The 24,235-nt window shown below is 47.9% G+C and overlaps 1 protein-coding gene across 1 annotated transcript in view; it reads left to right on the top strand.

Annotated features, from left to right (window-relative positions):
* The first annotated feature begins 7,330 nt into the window (after positions 1 to 7,330).
* The window catches only part of LOC147115990 (protein mab-21-like 4), a 49,740-nt gene continuing 32,835 nt past the window's right edge, over positions 7,331 to 24,235 (top strand). Inside the window, exon 1 of the mRNA XM_085990682.1 lies at positions 7,331 to 7,906. Coding sequence (XP_085846808.1) covers positions 7,393 to 7,906 — 514 coding nt within the window. The 5' untranslated portion in view covers positions 7,331 to 7,392. The remainder of the gene's footprint in view (positions 7,907 to 24,235) is intronic.

Here is a 24,235-nt window from a genome sequence, read left to right as displayed (position 1 = left end):
GGATGGTGTGTAACTTGGAGGGGAACTCGGAGCTGGTGGTGTTCCCATGCACCTGCTGACCTTGTCCTTCTAGGTGGTAGAGGTCGCGGGCTTGGGAGGAGCTGCCAAAGAAGCCTTGGCAAGTTGCTGCAGTGCATCTTGTAGATGGTACACACTGCAGCCATGGTGCGTCGGTGGTGAAGGGAATGAATGTTTAAGGTGGTGGATGGGGTGCCAATCAAGCGGGCTGCTTTGTCCTGTATGGTGTCGAGCTTCTTGAGTGTTGTTGGAGCTGCACTCATCCAGGAAAGTGGAGAGTATTCCATCACACTACTGACTTGTGCCTTGTAGATGCTGGAAAGGCTTTGGGAATTCAGGAGGTGAGACATTCACCACAGAATACCTAGCCTCTGACCTGCTCTTGTAACCACAGTATTTATGTGGCTGGTCCAGCTGGTCCAATGGTGATCCCCAGGCTGTTGATGGTGGGGGATTCGGCGATGGTAGTGCCATTAAATGTCAAGGGGAGGTGGTTAGACTCTCACTTGTTGGAGATAGTCATTGCCTGGCACTTGTGTGGCACGAATGTTACTTGCCACTTATCAGCCCAAGCCTCAATGTTGTCCAGGTCTTGCAGCATGCGGGGACGGACTGCTTCATTATCTGAGGAGTTGCAAATGGAACTAAACACTGTGAAATTATCAGCAAACATCCCCACTTCCAACCTTATGATGGAGGGAAGGTCATTGATGAAGCAGCGGAGATGGTTGGGTCGAGGAAACTGCCCTGAGGAACTCCTGCAGCGATGTCCTGGGGCTGAGATGATTGACCTCCAACCACCACAACCATCTTCCTTTGTGCTAGGTATAATTCCAGCCAGTGGAGACTTGGCTGCAGTGGTGCTGACCCAGTTGCAGTCCTGTGTAACCGCAGCTGCGATGGTGCTTGTTTTCAAGTTCTCACAATCCATTTTGAAGAGAGGACTATTAAGGTTTTCACAGGACTGCATTTGCACATGATCGGAATCTGAGTGCCATTAGTTCAAATTGTTTTCATATTGTAGTGTCCGAGTATCAATAATACACGGACTGCAGGAGAACAATAATAACAGGTATTTACTGAACAGAGGGTAACTTAAGACAGAAGTACAGACGCCTGCTATGGCTTTATATACAGGGGTGGTCACTGCCGGTACTGCAGTATAGAATCAGTTCTTCTCTTAAAGGTACATACACAACAATTCCTCCCCTTTTAGATAAATAGAACATAACATTCATTTAACAACTAAATAATAACTAATTACAATTACAATTTTCGCTGTACTATATACATCAACTGAAATAATCATTTATAAGTGCAGTCTTTGAGGAGGCTTCCTGATCCTGACTGGATAGCGCCTTTCTCGAGTATCCTGTTCTTGCGACGGAGTTGATTCTGGCTCATTGTCATTGGTTGGTTCGTCAGCTTCCAATACCACTGCTTCTGAGGCAGACGCAATCTGTCCTTCGGGTTTATTATCAGGTGCACCTGCTCGTGGTATGGGTTTGGCTTGTTCCTGTGACTCTAGAATCTGGTCAGCATGGCGTCTCACAATGCTCTCTCCAACGTCCACTGTGTACATTAGTGGTCCCTGCTGTGTGCATATCGTTCCTGGCTGCCACTTTTCTGTTCGGTAGTCGCGGGCCAAGACTGGTTGCCCTATCTTGAAGCTCCTGGTTGGCTTCTCATTTATGTGCTGGAATTGCTTGTCCTCAACATCTCGCCTTATGTTTGGTTTGAGCAAATCCAGGCGACATCTTAGCCTTCAGTTGAAGAACATTATGGCTGGAGCTTGGTTGGTGACTGCATGTGTTGCATTCCGGTAAGCAAACAAGAAATTATCCACCTTGTGTTGTAGTGGTATGTCGTCGTTATACATCGCCTTTATTGCCTTTTTAAAGGTCTGAACAAACCTCTCAGCCAATCCATTTGTGGCTGGATGATATGGGGCAGATGTGTAATGTTTCACCCCATTATTCCTTAGAAACCTCCGGAAATCCTCGGACACAAACTGTGGCCCATTGTTGGAGCAAATCTGTTCTGGCAAGTCATTCCTGGCGAAGATGGTCCGTAGGACTGCAATAGTTTTCTCCGTGGTGGTGGAGGACATTTTGATGACCTCTGGCCATTGCGAATGGGCGTCCATGGCGATTAGGAACATGGAGTCCATAAATGGACCAGCAAAATCAATGTGTACCCGTTGCCATGGAGATGAGGGCCACTCCCATGGATGTAGCGGGGCCTGTGGTGGAGCATTTTGGACCTTCTGGCATCCTGTGCATCTCTTGGTCATATCCTCGATTTCTTTATCAATTCCCGGCCACCACACAAACGCCCTGGCTAGGCTCTTCATTTTTACCCCTCCCAGATGACCCTCATGAAGCTCATTGAGCACTCTATCTCTCAACTTGGGTGGAATTACCACTCGGGATCCACACATCAAGGTCCCCCGGCACACTGACAACTGTTCTCTCCTTGGCGAGAATGCTGGCAACAGTGAGTCGCCATGTGCTGGCCATCCCTTCACCGTCAAATCATAGACCTGAGAGAGTGTCGGGTCATTTCGGGTTTCCTTCTCTATACTTGAGTTTGTAACAGGTAGACATTCGACTATGGCCGCATGGAATATCTCAACAGGGTCCACTGCAGGTGCTTCCTCAACCGTAGGCAACGGTAGGTGCGACAGCCCATCAGCATTTCCATGCTGTTTCATACCCTTGTACTCTATGTCGTACTGATGTGCCCCTAGAAAAAGTGACCATCTTTGCAGCCGTTGCGCCGTCATCACCGGAACGCCCTTCTTTGGGTTAAAAATGGAGACCAGGGGCTGATGCTCAGTCAGTAGGGTGAATTTCTGCCCGTGCAGATAGTGATTGAACTTCTTCACCCCCCACACCAAGCTGAGGGTCTCCCTGTCAATCTGGGCGTAGTTACGCTCGGCTGAGGTTAACGAGCGCGACGCAAAGGCTATTGGCCTCTCTGAACCGTCAAGGAATTTGTGTGACAGCACCGCTCCAATGCCGTAGGGAGACGCATCACATGCTAACCGAATCGGTAGTGTTGGATTGTAGTGGGCCAATACTTCTTTTGAAGTGATTAGGCATTTACATTTCTGAAAGGCACGCTTACACTCATCACTCCATTTCCATGTTACTCCAGTTTGCAGCAGGGCATTCAGTGGGTGCAGAATTGTAGATAAATTCGGCAAGAACTTATGGTAGTAGTTCACCAACCCGAGGAACGACCTCAGTTGCGACACAATTTCCGGTGCTGGAGCCTTGACTACAGCCTCAATCTTGTCCGGCGACTTATGCAACCCTTCCTCATCAATCATGTGGCCACAATACGAGATTTGTCTCCTGAAGAACTCGCATTTAGGGCGGTTGGCTCATAGCCCATATTCCTGTAATCTAGTGAGCACCTGCTCCAGGTTGGCAAGGTGTTCACTGTCATTTTCGCCCGTAACCAGGATGTCGTCCAAATAGCACTGGGTCCCCGGGATCCCTTGCAGGACTTGTTCCATCGGCCTCTGCCAAATAGCCGGGGCTGATGCTACCCCGAATACCAGTCGATTGTACTGGTAAAGGCCTTTGTGAGTGTTTATCGTGAGGTATTTCCTAGATGCTTCTTCCACCTCCATTTGTAGATACGCTTGGGCCAGATCAATCTTTGTAAAGCGTTTCCCTCCAGATAGTGAGGCGAAAATATCTTCTATCTGTGGAAGTGGATATTGTACTGTGTGCAGGACTGGGTTCACAGTTACCTTGAAGTCCCCACAGATGCGAACCTTCTTCGGCTCCCCAGGCGTGCTGCTCAATGATTTCTTCATTACAGGAACGATGGGTGTGGCCCACTCGCTCCAGTCCACCTTGGACAGCACACCCGAACGCTCCAGACTCTCCAGCTCTGCTTCAACGGCTGAACAGATCGCGTAAGGTACCGGTCTGGCCTTAAAAAATTTTGGGTTTGCGTTATCTTCGATTTTTATCGTTGCCGTTACTCCTTTTAGCGTCCCAAGTCCTTGTTGGAACACCTCTTTCGCGTCAGTTAGAATTTTTGACAGTCGTCCAGGTGTGACATCATCATCCTTTTTGCCAGTCACAGTTAGCGCCTGAATGGAATGCCAATCTAATTGTATTTTTCGGATCCATTCACGTCCCAATAATGGTGGTCCTCCATCTTGTAGTATATATAGATACAGTTTCTGTGTTTCCTTGCCGTTGTATTTAACTGGCACCCTTATTTTTCCTCTGGGGTAGACTTTTTGCCCCATGTATGTCTTCAATACAATGGACGTGTCCTTCAAGGGTATGTGTGAGAATAGCCGTTCATAGTCTCATCGATTCATGACAGTTAGGGCTGATCCTGTGTCCAATTCCATATTTACTGGGGACCCTGCTATCATGAGGGTGACCCAAATGGTTCGGTGATCCTCCTTTGCGATCACGTTGTGTAACTTTAGACAACTTAGTCTCCTGCTCCCGGAGCCATTATCACTCTCCTGATCTTCCGAACTACTGTCTGTCAATTTCTTTACTTTCTTGTACTTTTCCTTAGTAGTTCTTGTAGTGTTGGTTTTCTTTCCCGACCTGCAGACTCTTGCTATGTGTCCCATTTTCCCACATTGCCTGCATACTTTGTCCTTAAACCAGCAGTCCTTCTGATCATGGGTTGTTCTGCCGCAGCGATAGCACTTTTCTGCTCCATACGCCATTTCGTTAGCGCTGTATTCTTGTGGTTTCTGTTGTATTCCCGCAGCTCCCCGTGCTGCTGCTTCATAGGATACTGCCATGCTGAAAGCCTGTTCTAGCGTCAGGTCCTTTTCCGAAAGTAGTCGTTTCTGGGTTCCTTCACTCTGGAGCCCGCAGACAAACTTATCCCATAAGGTGTCTGCCAGTCCTGCTCCGAACTGGCAGTGCTTCGATAACTTGCGTAGTTCCGTAAGATAGTCAGCATTGCTCTCATCTTTGTGCTGGTTTCTTTTATGGAACTTGAATCTTTCTGCTATCAGCAGCGGTGTAGGGTTTAGATGTTCCTGTAAGATATTGACAATCTCTTCAAAACTTTTCTCCATTGGTTTAGCTGGGGTAATTAAATTCCGCAATAGGCCGTACGTTCTCACGCCCATCAAATTTAATAATACCGACGCCTTCTTTCCATCGGCCACCTCATTTGCCTTGCAGTACACTTCAATTCTTTCCACATACGTGGTCCAGTCTTCTACCTCGTTGTCGAAAGCAGTGATACTGCCACTTTTCGGCATCTTGGGTGATTTAAAATGGCGCCTCCCGCGCTTTTTCTTCTTCCCCAATGGATTAAAATGGCGCCTCCCGCGCTTTTTCTTCTTCCCCAATGGAATAAAATGGCGCCTACCGCGCTTTTCCTTCTTCCCCTTGCTGCCACGCTGCTCCTAGCGTCCTACAGGGTAATGGCGGCGACCCGCGGCTTCGGCGCGTCTCACTTTTCCTTCACCTCGTTTATCTTTGCTACGCTGCCCGGTTCTTGAGCACCGACCGCGCCCTGTGCGCTCCACCCTCTCTCTCTCTTTTCCTCCCGACGACGCTGCACGGCCCCTTTGCAGAGCCGCATTCCGGAAGGTTCAGCGCACTACCTGCTACCAGCACGATTTGCTGGAACTCCTTGACTGGGGAGCCAAGCCCAGCTCTCCACAGCCTTTCCTGCAACTCTCCGAACTCCGATGGATCCTTGGGCGGTTGCCCGCGGTCGACGCCCATTGCTCTGACTTCGACCTCAAAGAAGCTTCTTCTCAGGGAAAGATCCCCGTGAGGTGATGCAGTACTGCAGGTGAGTTCGAACCTGTTCCTCGCCAGTGTAGTGTCTGAGTATCAATAATACACGGACTGCAGGAGAACAATAATAACAGGTATTTACTGAACAGAGGGTAACTCAAGACTGAAGTACAGAAGCCTGCTATGGCTTTATATACAGGGGTGGTCACTGCCGGTACTGCAGTATAGAATCAGTTCTTCTCTTAAAGGTACATACACAACACATATCAGGTCATCACATAGTGTTTTCACATGATCACCACTGGGACCTGGTGGAATTTCCTGCAAATGGAGTTGATATTCTTTAAATTTTGGAAAAAATATTTTCATTTCAGTTGGTTCCATGCCAGGAAATGTCAGATTTACCTGTTCAAATTGTACCACAGTGCACAGCCAAAACGGACCAGCTCTGCACTTGTGCACTCCTTTAATCTTTTTGGCGGGGTGGGGTATTCATTAGTGTGAGAGATGTCTGGCCTCAGTCCTGTGATAAACCTCCCTCTATTCTTCCCCCAGTATGCCTTATCCTGAACATCAGCAAAGCCCCTTACTGTGTGACATTTTCCATTTCCCACACATCCTACCACCTCTCACAGTGAGATTGACAATCAGAGAATGATGCAGCACAGAAAGAGGCCATTCGGCCCATCGTGCCTGTGCCGGCTCTTTGAAAGAGCTAGCCGATTAGCCCCACTCCCCCGCTTTTTCCCCATAGCCCTGCAAATTATTCCACTTCAAGTATTTATCCAATTCCCTTTTAAAAGTTATTGAATATGCTTTCACCACACTTTCAGGCAGTGCCAATCAGTGTCAATTAGTGGTGAAATAGGGATAGTTTTATACTGCAAACTTGAATCCACTGACAAGAGGGTTGTGATGAAATATTCCATTCATCACTGCCTGTGACTGTGGTTGGTTTCAGTTTCATTTCCCTTACCTCTGTTCCGTTTCCTCACCATTGTATTGTACTATGTGTAGGGCTCCGCCCATACCTGGCCCATTGTATTGTACTATGTGTAGGGCTCCGCCCATACCTGGCCCCTATGTAAGCTGGCCCAGCCTGCAGCACATCCAGTACGGCAGAGCTCTGGATGGAAGATACCTCTCTCCTGTGTGTTACCTTCTAAGTCAATAAAAGCCTTGTTTTGTTTCGCTAACATCGAGTCTCGGATTTATTGAGGCACATCAAGGGTTAAAGCTGTTGGTAACTGCTCAAGCTCCAGTCATTGCCCTCATTACAGCAGACGCACAAAGGAGTCTTTGATCCTATCAATCAGGGCTGGATTCAGAGGTGAAAGACCAGTGCTCTCCTTCCATTCACTAATTTAAAGCTTTCCTCTTGCTATATCCCCTCCTGGTTTCTTTTTCCCATCGATTAACTCTTTCTCTTCACAGATAAATTGACTGGACCTAATTTACAGGTATTACAGTATTCTAGTTGAGCTGCGACACTCCCAAACCCCTCCCAGAGCTAACAAAAAGCCCTTGTTTATTTTAACCTGACACACATAGGCTGCACGAGCAGTGAGCAGAGACACTCAACAAGAGCCACAAGACTGCAGGAATCCGGAAACAGACTGTCAGCATGTGGTCGTCAAACAGGGACAGGCTGGGCTGGTACAACAGATACTTGTCGGGGATAAAAGCCCACCAGGACATGAAGATAATTGAAATACAGAAATGCGAAGATGTTCTCTTTACGATTCTTGACAGGGTCCAGCAGCAGGACTACAGGTTCCAGGTGGACTATTCCAGGGAGCACGCCTGCTTCGACTACACTATCAGGACAGAGTTTGACGAGTTGGACATGGAGGTGCCTCTGTGGCTCAACGATTTGTCCTTGAGGGTTGAAGAGAGCTGCGATACCCACTACACTGTGGATGGAATCACTCATAAAACCCCACCCAGAAAGGGGTCTGTTTACCTGGCCGTTCCGAAGGAAGGTGAAAGCAGATGGTCTGGGAGTGACATATTCTACCCGCTTCCTGAGTCCTCCCAGTGCAGTGGGCACGTTGTCCCTGGCAGAATCATAAATGTTCTGAAGGAGCTTCTTAAAGGAGCCATTGTTTACTGTGAGCAGAACTTCTTTCTTAGCCCAGGTAAGGAGCAGGTGTCAGAGCCTCTCTCACCTTCTTTAAATAAATACTTGGCAATAATACTACTCGCTCAGTGGGTGAATACATGGCCAGAAGTACTACTGAGCCGTACCAATGAGTAAAGACCCAGGGTTCGGTGTAATACGGAACACTGATCTACCCAGGGGTCAGATAGTGTATATAAAGGGGTAATGGGCACCGTCAGTGTAATACAGGGCACTGAACTACCCAAGGGTCAGCTAGTGTATATAGAGGTTAATGGGCACCATTAGCGTAAAAGAGAGCGCTGAACGAGCCAAGGGTCAGATGGCCTACATAAGGGGTAATGGATACTGTCAGTGTAATACACAGCACTGATCCACTCAGGGTTGGCTCTTGTATATAGAGGGTAATGGATATCTCCCAGTGAATTATGAAATGTTGATGCATTGATGGTGAGCCCCTAAGTATGTAGGTACCTTGTATAACAGAGAACCATCTATTATCGTCTGGCTATCCTTTACTTCATTTGTGTTATCCTTCTCCGCTACCTAATTGCAAATATGCTGAGAGTTGATTAGTCTACAGTAGGTGACCCACCTTCATCTCTATTCATCATTATTCATACATACCAATACATGAACCTGTAGCTTTGATGCAGTAAAGCCATATAACCATAGGATGACATTCCATTAACTCACCTTTACTGATTCTACTTTGAGGTCATAAGAACATAAGAACATAAGAAGTAGGAGCAGGAGTAGGCCATACAGCCCCTCGGGCCTGCTCTGCCATTCAATAGGATCATGGCTGATCCGAACCTAGACTCACATCCACTTCCCTGCCCGCTCCCCGTAACCCCTAATTCCCTTATCAGCTAGGAAACTGTCTATCTCCGTTTTAAATTTATTTAATGTCACAGCTTCCACAGCTCTCTGAGGTAGCAAATTCCATAGATTTACTACCCTCTGAGTGAAGAAGTTTCTCCTCATCTCAGTTTTGAAAGGGCAGCCCCTTATTCTAAGATTATGCCCCCTAGTTCTAGTCTCACCCATCAGTGGAAACATCCTCACCGCATCCACCCAATCAAGCCCCCTCACAATCTTATATGTTTCGATAAGATCGCCTCTCATTCTTCTGAATTCCAATGAGTAGAGGCCCAACCTACTCAACCTTTCCTCATAAGTCAACCCCCTCATCTCTGGAATCAACCTAGTGAACCTTCTCTGAACTGCCTTGAGAGCAAGTATATCTTTTCTTAAATATGGAAACCAAAACTGTACGCAGTATTCCAGGTGTGGCCTCACCAATACCCTGTATAACTGAAGCAAGACTTCCCTGCTTTTATACTCCATCCCCCTTGCAATAAAAGCCAAGATTCCATTGGCCTTCCTGATCACCTGCTGTACCTGCATACTAACCTTCTGTGTTTCATGCACCAGGACCCCCAGATCCCTTTGTACTGTAGCACTTTGCAGTTTCTTTCCATTTAGATAATAACTTGCTCTTTGATTTTTTCTGCCAAAGTGCATAACCTCACACTTTCCAACATTATATTCCATCTGCCAAATTTCTGCCCACTCACTTAGCCTATCTATGTCCTTGTGCAGGTTTTTTATGTCCTCCTCACTCACTGCTTTCCCTCCCATCTTTGTATCATCGACAAACTTGGATACGTTGCACTCGGTCCCTTCCTCCAAATCGTTAATATAGATTGTAAAGAGTTGGGGTCCCAGCACTGACCCCTGCGGGACACCACTCGTCACTGATTGCCAACCCGAGAATGAACCATTTATCCCAACTCTCTGTTTTCTGTTAGATAGCCAATCTTCCACCCATGCCAGTATATTATCCCCAATCCCGTGATTTTTTATCTTGTGCAGTAATCTTTTGTGTGGCACCTTGTCAAATGCCTTTTGGAAGTCCAAATACACCATATCCACTGGTTCCCCTTTATCCACCCTGTTTGTTACATCCTCAAAGAATTCGAGCAAATTTGTCAAACATGACTTCCCCCTCATAAAACTATGCTGACTCTGTCCGATTAAATCATGCTTATCCAAATGTCCTGTTACTGCTTCCTTAATGATGGACTCCAACATTTTACCAACCACAGATGTTAGGCTAAGTGGTCTATAGTTTCCAGCCTTTTGTCTACTTCCCTTTTTAAATAAAGGTGTTACATTAGCAGTTTTCCAATCTGCTGGGACCTTTCCTGAATCCAGGGAGTTTTGGAAAATTACCACTAATGCATCTACAACCCCTACCGCTACTTCTCTCAAGACCCTAGGATGTAAGCCATCAGGTCCAGGGGATTTATCCACCTTTAGTCCCATTATCTTACCAAGTACCACCTCCTTAGTGATTTTAATTGTGTTTAACTCCTCCCCCCCTATAGCCCCCTGTTTGTCCAGTGTTGGGATATTTTTAGTGTCCTCTACTGTAAAGACTGATACAAAATATTTGTTCAGCGTTTTTGCCATCTCCATGTTCCCCACCACTAAATTCCCGGTCTCGTCCTCTAAGGGGCCAACATTCACCTTAGCCACCCTTTTTCTTTTTATATAACTGTAGAAACTCTTGCTATCTGTTTTTATATTTTTTGCTAGTTTACTTTCATAATCTATCTTCCCTTTCTTAATTCATCTTTTAGTTATTCTTTGCTGGCTTTTAAATGCTTCCCAATCTTTTATCCTCCCACTAGATTTGGCTACTTTATATGCCCTTGTTTTCAGTTGGATACTATCTATATATATAAAGGAGTCGATCTGTCTTTCCTTCTGTCTGTCCTTCTGTCTGTCCTTCTGTCTGTCTGTCCTCGGGTGTGCGTCTGTCCGGCTATGCGCTCGAAAGTTACAGAGCGTACCTACGCGTGCGTTATGTCGAAAGAAAGCTCACCGTTCCGAAACCCTGGTAAGCGTATTTACGTTTCGGCCGGACGAAAATTGCGCCCGCGGTATCCGAAAAACCTTCAACATTCCGCTCATTATCCACTCATTACCATAGAGTGACACTGAGGTCGACCAATCATACGGTCGACCAACCCGATGGTCGACCAATCAATGCGTGGTGGGGGCGGGTTCGTCGCATGTGCGGCCGGGCCGTCCTAGAGTCGAGTGACAGGATGATTGACCAATCCTATGCTTCGGTGACATGACGATCGACCAATCAGTGCGTGTGTGGGCGGGCCTTATCGTTCTGAACTGAGGTGAGTGGCCGCCATCTTTATTCTCACCTTCTGTGTGTTTATTTGTTAGGAGCGATTTTTTTTTTTTTAAATGTGTAAAAACGTCAAAACACAATGTCTAAAACGTTAAAACACAATGAAGATGGTGTCCCATCTTCTTAACAGCCGTTTAAAAAAAAATAACTTTTGGTGTTTTCAGCAAGAATGCGCGTTCCTTCTCCGTGGCAGCTTTTTAAAAACATTAAAAAACTTTCAAGATGGCCTCCCATCTTCTTAACACCTGTTTATAAAAAAAAATTAAAAAGTATCTGTTGGTTTCACAGACTGCGCGTTCCTTCTCCGTGGCAGCTTTTTTAAAAAAAATTAAAAAAATTCTGTTCGTTTCAGACTGCGCGTTCCTTCTCTGTGGCAGCTTTAAAAAAAGAAAAAAAATTTTCTGTTGGTTTCACAGACTGCGCGTTCCTTCTCCGTGGCAGCTTTTTAAAAACATTAAAAAACTTTCAAGATGGCCCTCCCATCTTCTTAACACCCGTTTTTGAAAAAAATTTTTTTTTGCTCTTTCGCTGACCCCCTCAAAACACTCCTCCCCTCCTCCCACTCTCCCTCCTCCTCCTCCCCCCCTTCTCACTCTCTCCCCCCCTTCTCACTCTCTCCCCCCCTTCTCTCTCTCTCTCTCTCTCTCTCCCCCCCCGGCCCCCCTCGCCCCCCCTCTCCCTCTCCCTCGCCCCCCCTCCCTCGCCCCCCCCTCTCCCTCGCCCCCCCCTCGCCCCCCCTCTCCCTCGCCCCCCTCTCCCTCGCCCCCCCTCTCCCTCGCCCCCCCTCCCTCGCCCCCTCTCCCTCACCCCCCCTCTCCCCCCTCTCCCTCGCCCCCCCTTCCCTCGCCCCCCCTCCCTCTCCCTCGCCCCCCCTCGCACCCCCCTCTCCCTCGCCCCCTCCTCTCCCTCGCCCCCCCTCTCCCTCACCCCCCCCTCCCGCGCCCCCCTCTCCCTCGCCCCCCCTCCCTCGCCCCACCCTCCCTCACCTCCCTCTCTCCCTCGCCCCCTCTCTCCCTCGCCCCCCCTCTCTCCCTCGCTCCCCCCTCTCTCCCTCGCTGCCCCCTCTCTCCCTCGCTCTCTTCCCCCCTCTCTCCCTCGCTCTCTTCCCCCCCACAGTCGCTCGCTCTCCTCCCCCCCCACAGTCGCTCGCTCTCTTTCCCCCCCACAGTCGCTCGCTCTCTTCCCCCCCCCACAGTCGCTCGCTCTCTTCCCCCCCACAGTCGCTCGCTCTCCTCCCCCCCACAGTCGCTCGCTCTCTTCCCCCCCCACAGTCGCTCGCTCTCTTCTCCCCCCCCACAGTCGCTCGCTCTCTTCCCCCCCCCCACAGTCGCTCGCTCTCTTTCCCCCCCCCAGTCGCTCTCTCTCTCTCTTCCAACAACATGTCCTCAAAAAAGCCTCGGCACCGCCGGGCACTCCAGCTAGTCCTTTATAATAGCAAAATACTGCGGATGCTGGAAATCTGAAATAACAACAGAAAATGCTGGAAATACTCAGCAGGACAGGCAGCATCCGTGGAGAGAGAAACAGAGTTAACGTTTCAGGTCTGGGACCCTTCATCAGAACTGGAAAAAGCTGGAGATGTAACAGATATTAAGCAGGTGCAGAGACAAGGGGGGGGGCGGGGTTTAGGAGGGGAGGAAGGAATAGAAAGAACATCCTTTACTTTTGTAAGAGGCAGGAAAGATAAAATGTTGCAAATGGGAGTGGCAAAAATCATACTGCATGAAAAATGGGGGCAGGGATAATTATCTGAAATTGTTGAACTCAATGTTGAGTCCGGCAGGCTGCAAAGTGCCCAATCGAAAGATGAGGTGCTGTTCCTCGAGCTTATGTTGAGCTTCATTGGAACAATGCAATAGCCCGAGGACAGAGAGATCAGAGTGGGAGTGAAGTGATGAATTAAAGTGACAGGCAACTGGAAGCTCAGGGTCACCCTTACGGACTGAACGGAGGTGTTCCGCAAAGCGGTCGCCCAATCTGCATTTGGTCTCCCCAATGTAGAGGACACTGCATCGTGAGCAGCAAATACAGTATATTAAATTGCAAGAAGTACAAGTAAATCGCTGTTTCACCTGGAAGGGGTGTTTGGGGCCCTGGACAGTGGGAAGGGAGGAGGTAAAAGGGCATGTGTTGCATCTCCTGCGGTTGCACGGGAAGGTGCCAGGTGAAGGAGAAGGGCTGTTGGGGGTGATTGAGGAGTGGACCAGGGTGTCGCGGAGGGAGTGGTCCCTTCGGAATGCTGAGGGCAGGTGACGGGAAGATGTGTTTGGTGGTGGGATCACGTTGGAGGTGGCGGAAATGGCGGAGGATGATCCGTTGAATGTGGTGGCTGGTGGGGTGAAAGGTGAGGACAAGGGGAACCCTATCGTGGTTCTGGGAGGGAGGGGCAGGGGTGAGAGCAGAAGTGCGGGAAATAGAATGGACACGGTCAAGGGCCGTGTCAACCACAGTAGAGGGGAATCCTCGGTTGAGGAAAAAGGAAGACATGTCGGAAGCACTGGTATGGAAGGTGGCATCGTCAGAACAGACGCGGCGGAGACGGAGAAACTGGGAGAACGGAATAGAGTCCTTACAGGAAGCAGGGTGGGAGGAAGTGTAGTCCAGGTAGCTGTGGGAGTCGGTGGGCTTGTAGTGGATGTTTGTTGAAAGCCAATCGCCAGAAATGGAGACAGAGAAGTCAAGGAAGGGAAGGTAAGAGTCGGAGGTGGACCATGTGAAGGTGAGGGAAGGGCGGAAATTGGAAGTAAAGTGAATGAACTTATCTAGTTCAGGGCGAGAGCAGGAAACGGCACCAATACAGTCATCGATGTACCGGAAAAAGAGGTGAGGGAGGGGACCTGAGTAGGACTGGAACAAAGAATGTTCCACATATCCCATGAACAGGCAGGCATAGCTAGGGCCCATGCGGGTTCCCATAGCAACACCTTTAATTTGGAGGAAGTGAGTGGAGTCAAAGGAGAAGTTGTTCAATGTGAGAACAAGTTCAGCCAGGCGGAGGAGGGTGGTGGTGGATGGGGATTGGTTGGGCCTCTGTTCAAGGAAGAAATGGAGCGCCCGAAGGCCGTCCTGGTGGGGGATGGAGGTGTGGAGGGATTGGAAGTCCATAGTGAAAAGGAGACGGTTGGGGCCAGGAAACTGGAAACTGTTAAAGTGACGGAGGGCGTCAGAAGAGTCGTGAATGTAGGTGGGAAGAGACTGGACAAGGGGAGAAAAAATAGAGTCAAGAAAGGAAGAGATAAGTTCCGTGGGGCAAGAACAGGCTGAAACAATGGGTCTACCAGGGCAGTCCTGTTTGTGGATCTTGGGAAGGAGGTAGAAGCGGGCTGTGCGGGTTTGAGGGACTATGAGGTTGGCGGCCATGGAGCGACGATCTCCAGAGGAGATGAGGTCAGTGACACACTTGGAAACAATGGCTTGATGTTTGCTAGTGGGGTCATGGTCCAGGCGGACAACTACATAAAATAATAAAGCAGCAGAGACTGAGAGTAACTTCAAGAGATCTTTACTGGGTAACTGGAACTTCAGCACTGACTATACAAATCGATATGCATCTGTTATATACGCTCGCAACTAAGGATGTACATCCGCAAAACAAAGTAGTCCCTTCAGTGTTGTGTACATTACGCTTCCTCCCCCTTTAGTTTAATAGTATATTAACGCAAAATTTCTATAATTAACATACAGAGCCTGTCTTTACAGTAACTTTTTTGTTTTCTTAAAAGTAACAAAATTTAAATTCCAACATAACATTTTATTTTGTCAACAGCCCTTTTACAAGTCAAGTCTCTGGGGAGGCCTCCTCTGCCTCTCTGGGTAACGTCTCTCCAGACTCTTTTGCTTTGGGGAATGAGACTGTACAGGTACAGGTGCATCAGGTGAGCTATCAGCACAGGTAGAGCTCTCAGCTGTGGATGAGGCTGGTGCTGATGCTGAAGAATCAGGAGTGTCTGTTTCCATGTCAGGTGAGTCTGGGCGAGGTATAGGGGTGTTTTTCACTTGAACATCCAGAATTTGGTCCACATGACGTCTCAAAACATTCTCTCCCACATCCACAGTATACATCAGTGGTCCCTCTCTTGTGGATATTGTCCCTGGTTGCCACTTTTCCATCCGGAAATCACGAGCAAGAACTGACTGTCCCACACTGAAGCTTCTTGTTGGCTTAGCATTCAAACGTTTGAACTGTTTGTTCTCTACATTACGACGTACATTCGGTTTAAGAAGGTCCATGCGAGATCTCAGGTTCTTGTTCAGAAACATCATCGCTGGTGTCTGATTAGTGGCTGCGTGTACTGCGTTCTGATAAGCAAAGAGGAAATTGTCTATCTTGTGTTGCAGTGGTAGATTCTTGCTGTACATTGCTTTGATGGCCTTCTTGAAAGTCTGTACGCATCTTTCTGCCAAGCCATTTGTAGCTGGATGGTACGGGGCAGATGTGTAGTGCTTGATTCCATTTTTCCTCATGAAACCTTGGAATTCGTCAGAGACAAATTGTCATCCATTGTCTGTGCAGATTTGTTCTGGTAGGCCAGTTCTAGCGAACATGGTCCTCAGAACTGAAATGGTCTTTTCAGATGTGGTTAATTTCATTTTAATGACCTCGGGCCATTTGGAATGTGCATCGACTGCAATCAAGAACATGGAGTCCATGAACGGTCCAGCAAAGTCGATGTGCACACGTTGCCATGGTGATGAGGGCCATTCCCATGGATGGAGAGGGGCTTGTGGTGGTGCGTTCTGGACCTTTTGACATCCTGAGCAGCTCTTTGTCAGGTCTTCGATCTGTTTGTCAATTCCCGGCCACCACACGTATCCACGAGCAAGGCTTTTCATCTTTACCGTACCTAAGTGGCCTTCATGCAGTTCATCTAGCACTCGGTTACGAAGCTTGGGAGGAATCACAACTCGTGAGCCACACATCAGTGTTCCCCGACACACTGATAACTGCTCCCTCCTAGCTGAGAATGCTGGAAACAATGAGTCACCATGCGCTGGCCATCCCTTCACAGTGATGTCATAAACTTTTGACAATGTAGGGTCATTGCGTGTTTCTCTTTCAATGAGGGAGTTTGTCACTGGTAACTGCTCAACTATTGTTGTGTGATATACCTCTGCTGAGTCAACTGTTGTAGTTCTTTCTGAGGTCGGCAGTGGTAAACGTGACAAACCATCGGCGTTGCCATGTTGCTTGGTCCCCTTGTATTCAATGTCATACAGGTGAGCTCCTAGGAAGAGTGACTATCGCTGCAGCCGTTGTGCCGTCATCACTGGAACGCCCTTCCTTGGGTTGAAGATTGAAACGAGAGGTTGGTGGCCAGTTAACAGTGTAAACTGTTGACTATACAAGTAGTGGTTGAATTTCTTGACTCCCCACACAAGGCTGAGGGCTTCTCGGTCAATCTGTGCATAATTGCGTTCAGCTGTAGTCAATGATCTTGAGGCAAAGGCTATTGGTCTTTCTGAGCCGTCTGGGAACTTATGTGACAACACGGCACCAATGCCATGGGGTGAAGCATCACATGCTAGTCGAATAGGTAAGGATGGGTCAAAGTGAGCTAGCACCTCTTCTGAAGTAATGAGTCTTTTACTCTCTTGAAAAGCTTGTTCACAGCTGTCACTCCACTTCCATTGTGACCCTGTCTGTAGCAGTGCATTTAGTGGATGTAACACTGTGGATAGGTTGGGCAAGAACTTGTGATAGTAGTTCACCAGTCCAAGATATGATCTCAACTGAGACACATTTTCAGGTGTTGGTGCATTAATCACAGCTTCAATCTTGTCTGGAGACTTGTGTAAACCGTCCTTGTCAATCACATGTCCACAGTGTGAGATTTCCTTTTTGAAAAACTCACACTTGTCTCGGTTCGCTCGGAGCCCATACTCCCGTAACCTGATGAGCACCTGTTCAAGGTTGGAAAAGTGGTCGTTGTCATTCTTGCCAGTAATGATGATGTCATCAAGATAACACTGAGTACCTGGGATCCCCTGCAGGACTTGGTCCATTGCCCTTTGCCAGATTGCAGGAGCTGATGCTATTCCGAATACCAGCCGATTGTACTGGTAAAGGCCTTTGTGCGTATTTATTGTCAGGTACTTCTTTGATGCATCATCAATTTCCATTTGGAGATAGGCCTGGGCCAAGTCAATCTTTGTGAAGCGTTCCCCTCTTGACAGGGAAGCAAAGATGTCCTCAATGCGAGGCAATGGGTACTGTACTGTGTGGAGGACTGGGTTAACAGTCACTTTAATGTCTCCGCAGATGCGCACTTTTCTTGGCTTTCCTGGTTTTGTGCTGGAGGTTTTCTTCATCACTGGAACTATAGGTGTGGCCCATTCACTCCAATCCACCTTGGACAGGACCCCTAACTGCTCCAAGTTCTCCAGCTCTGCTTCTACTGAAGGGCGAATTGCATAAGGCACTGGTCTGGCCTTGTGGAACTTTGGATTTGCGTTCTCCTCAATCTTAATTTTTGCTTTCTTGCCCTTAAGTGTTCCTATTCCCTTCTTGAACACTTCCTGAGAGTCAGAGAGTATTTGTGACAGTCTCTCCGGAGTGGCGTTGCTGTCCTCCTTTGCTGACACAAACAGTGCTTGGATGGTGTGCCAATCCAACTGTATTTTCCTGAGCCATTCGCGTCCCAGCAATGGTGATCCTCCATTTTCCACTACATAGAGGTTCAATTGCGGTATTTTTTTTTCTTTGTATGTCACTGTCACTTTTATTTTACCTTTGGGGCACACTCTTTGTCCTGTGTATGTCTTTAACAGTATCCTTTATTACTTTACTTAGTCACGGATGGCTGTCTTTTCTTTTACGCCTCTTTTTCCTCAGTGGAATATATTTTTCTTAAAAGTTGTGAAATATCTCCTTGAATGTACACCACTGCTCATGTACCGTCTTACACTTTAATCTATTTTCCCAGTCCACTTTAGTCAACTCTGCTCTCATACCTTCATAGTCTCCTTTATTTAAGCTTAGTACGCTGGTTTGAGATCCAACTCTCTCACCCTCCAACTGAATTTGGAATTCAACCATGTTATGGTAACTCATTCCAAGGGGATCCTTTACTAGGACATTTTTTATTAATCCTGTCTCATTACACAGGACCAGATCTAAGATTGCCTGCCCCCTGGTTGGTTCAGTAACATACTGCTCAAGGAACCCGTCCCTAATGCACTCTATGAACTCTTCCTCAAGGCTGCCCTGCCCAATTTGATTTGTCCAGTCAATATGAAACTAAAATCCCCCATGATTATAGCTGTTCCCTTATTACAAGCCCCAACTATTTCCTGATTTATACTCCGACCAACAGAGTTGCAACTGTTAGGAGGCCTATAGACTACGCCCACTAGTGACTTTTTCCCCTTATTATTCCTTATCTCCAACCAAACTGTTTCACTATCCTGATCCTTTGACCCAATATCATTTCTCACAATATTGCAGTGATTCCATCCTTTATTAACATAGCCACCCCACCTCCCTTTCCTTCCTGTCTGTCCTTCCTAATTGTCAAATACCCCTGGATGTTTAGTTTCCAGTCATGGTCACCTTGCAGCCATGTTTCTGTAATGGCCACCAGATCACACCCATGTGTAGTTATTTGTACCGTCAACTCGTCTATTTTGTTACGAATGCTGCGTGCATTCAGATAAAGAACTTTTAAATATGTATTCTGACAATTTATTCCTGCTTTTACCCCCTTTACTACTTTACCTTTATCTTTATACATGCTGTCCCTTCCTGACATGCTCTGATTTTTAATTCCCCCACTGCTACCTTGCTCTATTGCCTTCTCCGCTGACATTTTTATTTTTTGCTCTGGCAATCAAACCACATGAGAATAGCTGTCAGTAGTTACAGGGATAAGCTCAGGATAAGGATAATGTACTGCTTGTTATACCACAGCCTTCTCAGTGTATCTGATCCTTACTATTTTAGGAATGCCTCATGCAGTTGTCATAGAAACATAGAAACATAGAAGATAGGAGCAGGAGTAGGCCATTCGGCCCTTCGAGCCTGCTCCGCCATTCAATGAGATCATGGCTGATCATCCAAATTCAGTACCCTGTCCCTGCCTTCTCCCCATATCCCTTGATCCCTTTAGCCTTAAGAAATATATCCAACTCTTTCTTGAATATATTTAATGAACTGGCCTCCACCGCCCTCTGTGGCAGAGAATTCCACAGGTTCACCACTCTCTGGGTGAAGAAATTCCTCCTCATTTCAGTCCTAAATGGCTTACCCCTTATCCTTAGACTATGACCCCTGGTTCTGGACTCCCCGGCCATCAGAAACATCCTTCCTGCATCTAGTCTGTCCAGGCCTGACAGAATTTTATAGGTTTCGATGAGATCCCCTCTCAATCTTCTAAACTCCAGTGAGTATAAGCCCAATCGACACAATCTCTCCTCATACGTCATTCCTGCCATCCCAGGTATCAGCCTGGTGAATCTTCGCTGCACTCCTTCCATGGCAAGAACATCCTTGTTGAATCCTAAACTGCTCCCAATCCTCAGGATTATTGCTTTTTGTGGCCAATTTATATGTCCTCTCCTTGAATCTTATGCTATCCCTAATTTCCCTTGTTAGCCACGGTTGAGTCACCTTTTTTGTTTTATTTTTATGCCAAACTGGGGTGAACAAATTCTGTAGCTCATCCATTCGGTCTTTGAATGTTTGCCGTTGCCTAGCCAACGTCAACCCTTTGAGTGCCATTCTCCAATCAATCCTACCCAACTCGCTCCTCAGACCATCGTAGTTTCCTTTATTTAAATTGAGGACCCTAGTCTCTGAGTCAACTACTTCATTCTCCATCTTAATGAAGAATTCGATCATATTATGATCGCTCCGACCCAAGGGGCCTCGTACAACAAGGTTGCTAATTAATCCTTTCTCGTTACATAATACCCAGTCTAAGATGACCTGATCTCTGGTTGGTTCCTCGACATATTGGTCGAGGAAACCATCCCGTAAACACTCCAGCAATTCCTCCTCCACAGTATTGTTACTAATTTGGTTGGCCCAATCTATATGTAGATTAAAGTCACCCATGATGACTGCTGTGCCCTTATTGCACGCTTCTTTAATTTCCCTTTTAATGCCATCCCCAACCTCCGCCTTACTGTTGGGAGGTCTATATACCACTCCCACTAATGTTTTTTTCCCCTTAGTATTTCTCAATTCTACCCATACAGATTCCACATCATCAGAGCTAATATCCTTCATTACAATTGTATTGATCCCTTCTTTAACCAGTAATGATACCCCACCTCCCTTTCCTTTTTGCCTATCTTTCCTGAATATCAAATACCCCTAGATGTTGAGTTCCCAGTCTTGGCCATCCTTGAGCCACGTTTCCGTAATCCCAACCAAATCATATTCGTTTACCTCTATTTGTGCAGCCAATTCATCCACCTTATTACAAATGCTCCTCGCATTAAGACACAAAGCCTTCAGGCTTGTTTTTTTAACGCTCTTAGACCTATTAGAATTATTATTTACTGTGGCCACGTTTGATTTAAACCATTGATTTCTCTGACTGCCACTTTTGTTTTTCTCCTTCCTATCTTTTGCTTTTATCCCTGTTTCCCTTTCCTCTGTCTCCCTGCTCAGGTTCCCAACCCCCTGCCATTTTAGTTTAAACCCCCCCGAACAGTGCTAGCAAACCTCCCCGCAAGGATATTTGTCCCGTTCTGGTTCAGGTGCAACCCGTCCGACTTGTACAAGTCCCACCTTCCCCAGAAGCAGGCCCAGTGATCCAGGAAACTAAAGCCCTCCCTCCTGCACCAACTCTTTAGCCATGCATTCATCTGCTCTATCCTCCTATTCCTATACTCACTAGCACATGGCACCGGGAGTAATCCAGAGATTACAACCTTTGAGGTCCTGCTCTTTAATCTGCTACCTATCTCCCTAAATTCTTGCTGCAGGACCTCATCCCTCTTCCTACCCATTTCATTGGTCCCAATGTGAACCACGACCTCTGACTGTTCACCCTCCCCCTTCAGAATGCCCTGCAGCTGTTCAGTGACATCCTTGACCCTGGCACCAGGGAGGCAACAAACCATCCTGGAGTCACGTCTATGGCCACAGAAACGCCTATCTGTTCCCCTTATGATGGAATTCCCTACCACTATTGCTCTCCCACTCTTTTTCCTCCCTTCCTGAGCAGCAGAAGCACCCCTGGTGCCAGGAAGTTGGCTGCTGCTGCCTTCCTCTGGTAAGTCATCCCTCTCAACAGTATCCAAATCGGTATACCTGTTTGAGAGGGGGATGGCCACAGGTGTCCCCTGCACTACCTGCCTGCCTCTACTGCTCTGCCTGATGGTCACCCATTTCCCTTCTGCCTGTGCAGCCCTTACCTGCAGTGTGACCAACTCACTAAACGTGTTATCCACGACCCTCTCAGCATCATGAATGCTCCAAAGCCCATCCATCCGCAGCTCCAGCGCCGTAATGCGGTCTGCTGGTAGCTGCAGCTGGATGCATTTCTGGCACACATGGTCGTCAGGGACACCGGCAGTGTCCCTGAATTCCCACATAGAGCAAGAGGAGCATAACACGGGGCTGGGCTGTCCTGACATGACTTACCCTTTAATTAATTTAAATTAAATCAATACCACCAATTTAATGATATACTCAAGGGTGCTTGCCTGCCAGCAGTCCCCGCTACACCACAGAGACCCTAGAAACTATAAACCACAGAATTTAAGTTTTGGTGATCAGCTAATACCCACAGTGAGGTATTAATCTTCACATCTACTTTTCTAGTAGGGCATTAAGGAAGGATTGTCATTTAAATGGATCCAGGCTGGATTTCGAACTGTGTAAGTTTACATCACAGCAAGGGGCCCTCTGGCCCATCCTGTCAGTACTGTCTTTCTGCTACAGCAATCCAGAACTAATCCCATTGCCCTGTACTGTCTCCATAGCCCTGTATCTTCCTTTGCTCCAGTATTCTTCCTACATTACAACAGTGACTACGCTTCAAAAGTACTTAATTGACTGTAAAGCGCTTTGGGACATCTTGAGATAGTGAAAGGCGCTATATAAATACATGTCTTTTTTTCTTTCTCTTAAAAGATGTAATTGTATTTGCCTCAAAAGTTCCATGTGGCAAAGCATCCCATACTCGAACAACCCTGTGAGCAAAGAAATTTCTTCTATCCTCTCCTCACTTTCAGTGACAATTGTAAATTGATGAATCCTTAACTCTGACTCCCGATTCACCCAATCAAAACCATTTATAATTGAAAAGGCAGTTACTAAATCTCCTCTTAGCCATCTGTGCTCTAGTGCCAGTATCTCAAGTCTCTCTTCAGAACTATAATTTTCCATCCCTGGCTATTCTGATGAATTTACACTGTATACTCCCGATGGCATTAATATCTTTATTATAACGTAGTACCCAAAACTGTACTCAGTCCACTAATTATGGTCTAACCATTGCATTATATGACTTTATTATCTCTTTCTGTTTGTACGCTATACCCCTTTTTATAAAACCCCAAATGCTCTTGGCCTTTTTTTTATGGCTTTATTAACCTGCACTCACACTTTATTTGAAACCCTAGATCCCTTTGATCTTTCAAACCCTTCACTGCCTTTCCATTGAGTGGATATGCCCATTGCTTGTTATTCCGCAGAAAATACATGCCCTCACCTGTCTGCCTCTTCCAATAATCCGTCTAGGTCCTCCTCACTGTTTGCCAAACATCCGACTTTGGTGCTGTCACAAATTTTGATAACGTGCTCCCTATGCCCAAGTTCAAATGAGAGAGAAGAGAATAAAATTTGACCCAGCACTAACCTCTAGGATAAATCACTTCCAACCACTCTTCAATTGAACAACACCCATTTCGTTCCCTGCCCATCAATCGATTTACTATTCATGCTGCTGCATTTCTTCTTACACCATACAACCGAATTTTGGTAACAACAAGAACTTGCATTTATATAGCGCCTTTAACATTGTGAAACGTTCCCCAGGAGCTTCACAGGAGTGTTACCAAATAAAATTTGGCACCAAGCCACATAAGGAGATATTAGGACAGGTGACCAATAACTTAATCAAATAATTTAAGGAGCGTCTTAAAGGAGGAGAGAGAGGTAGAGAGGCGGAGAGGTTTAGGGAGGGAATTCCAGAGCTGAGGGCCGAGGCAGCTGAAGGCACGGTCACCAATGGTGGGGTTACTAAAACCGGGGTTGCACAAGAGGCCAGAATTGAAGGAGTGCTGAGATCTCGAAGGATTGTAGAGCTGGAGGAGGTTACAGGGATAGGGATGGGCGAGGCCATGCAGAAATTTGGAAACAAGGATGAGAATTTTAAAATCGAGACATTGCCGGACTGGCAGCCAATGTTGGTCACGCTTCATGTAAGACACCTTTTCAAATGTCTTTTGAAAATAAAAGCTTCATGCATTTACAGGTAGACTATCCTTTATCCGAAAACCTCGGGACCAGCCGAGTTTCGGATAAAGGAGAATTTCGGATTTCGGAAGGTGGGTCGGCGGGGGTCCGCGGGGGGGGGTTGGCGGGGGGTCGTGCGCACGACTTACGCTGACGCTCAGCGTAAGTCAGTCGGGGTCGGCGGGGGTCGGGGCCGGCGGGGTACGCGGGGGGGGGGTCGGCGGTTGTTGGGGCTGGCGGGGTCCGCGGGGGGGTCGGCGGTTGTCGGGGCTGGCGGGGTCGGCGGTTGTCGGGGCTGGCGGGGTCCGCGGGGGGGTCGGCGGTTGTCAGGGCTGGCGGGGTCGGCAGTTGTCGGGGCCGGCGGGGTCCGCGGGGGGGTCGGCGGCTGGCGGGGTCGGCGGTTGTTGGGGCTGGTGTTGTCCGCGGGGGGGTCGGCGGTTGTCGGGGCTGGCGGGGTCGGCGGTTGTCGGGGCTGGCGGGGTCCGCGGGGGGGTCGGCAGTTGTCGGGGCTGGCGGGGTCGGCGGTTGTCGGGGCTGGCGGGGTCCGCGGGGGGGTCGGCGGTTGTCGGGGCTGGCGGGGTCGGCGGTTGTCGGGGCCGGCGGGTCCGCGGGGGGGTCGGCGGCTGGCGGGGTCGGCGGTTGTCGGGGCTGGCGGGGTCCGCGGGGGGGTCGGCGGTTGTCGGGGCTGGCGGGGTCGGCGGTTGTCGGGGCCGGCGGGGTCC

This window comes from Somniosus microcephalus, chromosome 6 (genome assembly GCF_052327205.1).
Source record: "Somniosus microcephalus isolate GS21.2 chromosome 6, FLI_Smic_1.0, whole genome shotgun sequence".
NCBI lineage: Eukaryota > Metazoa > Chordata > Chondrichthyes > Squaliformes > Somniosidae > Somniosus > Somniosus microcephalus.
This window is presented reverse-complemented; position numbering and strand designations above follow the sequence as displayed.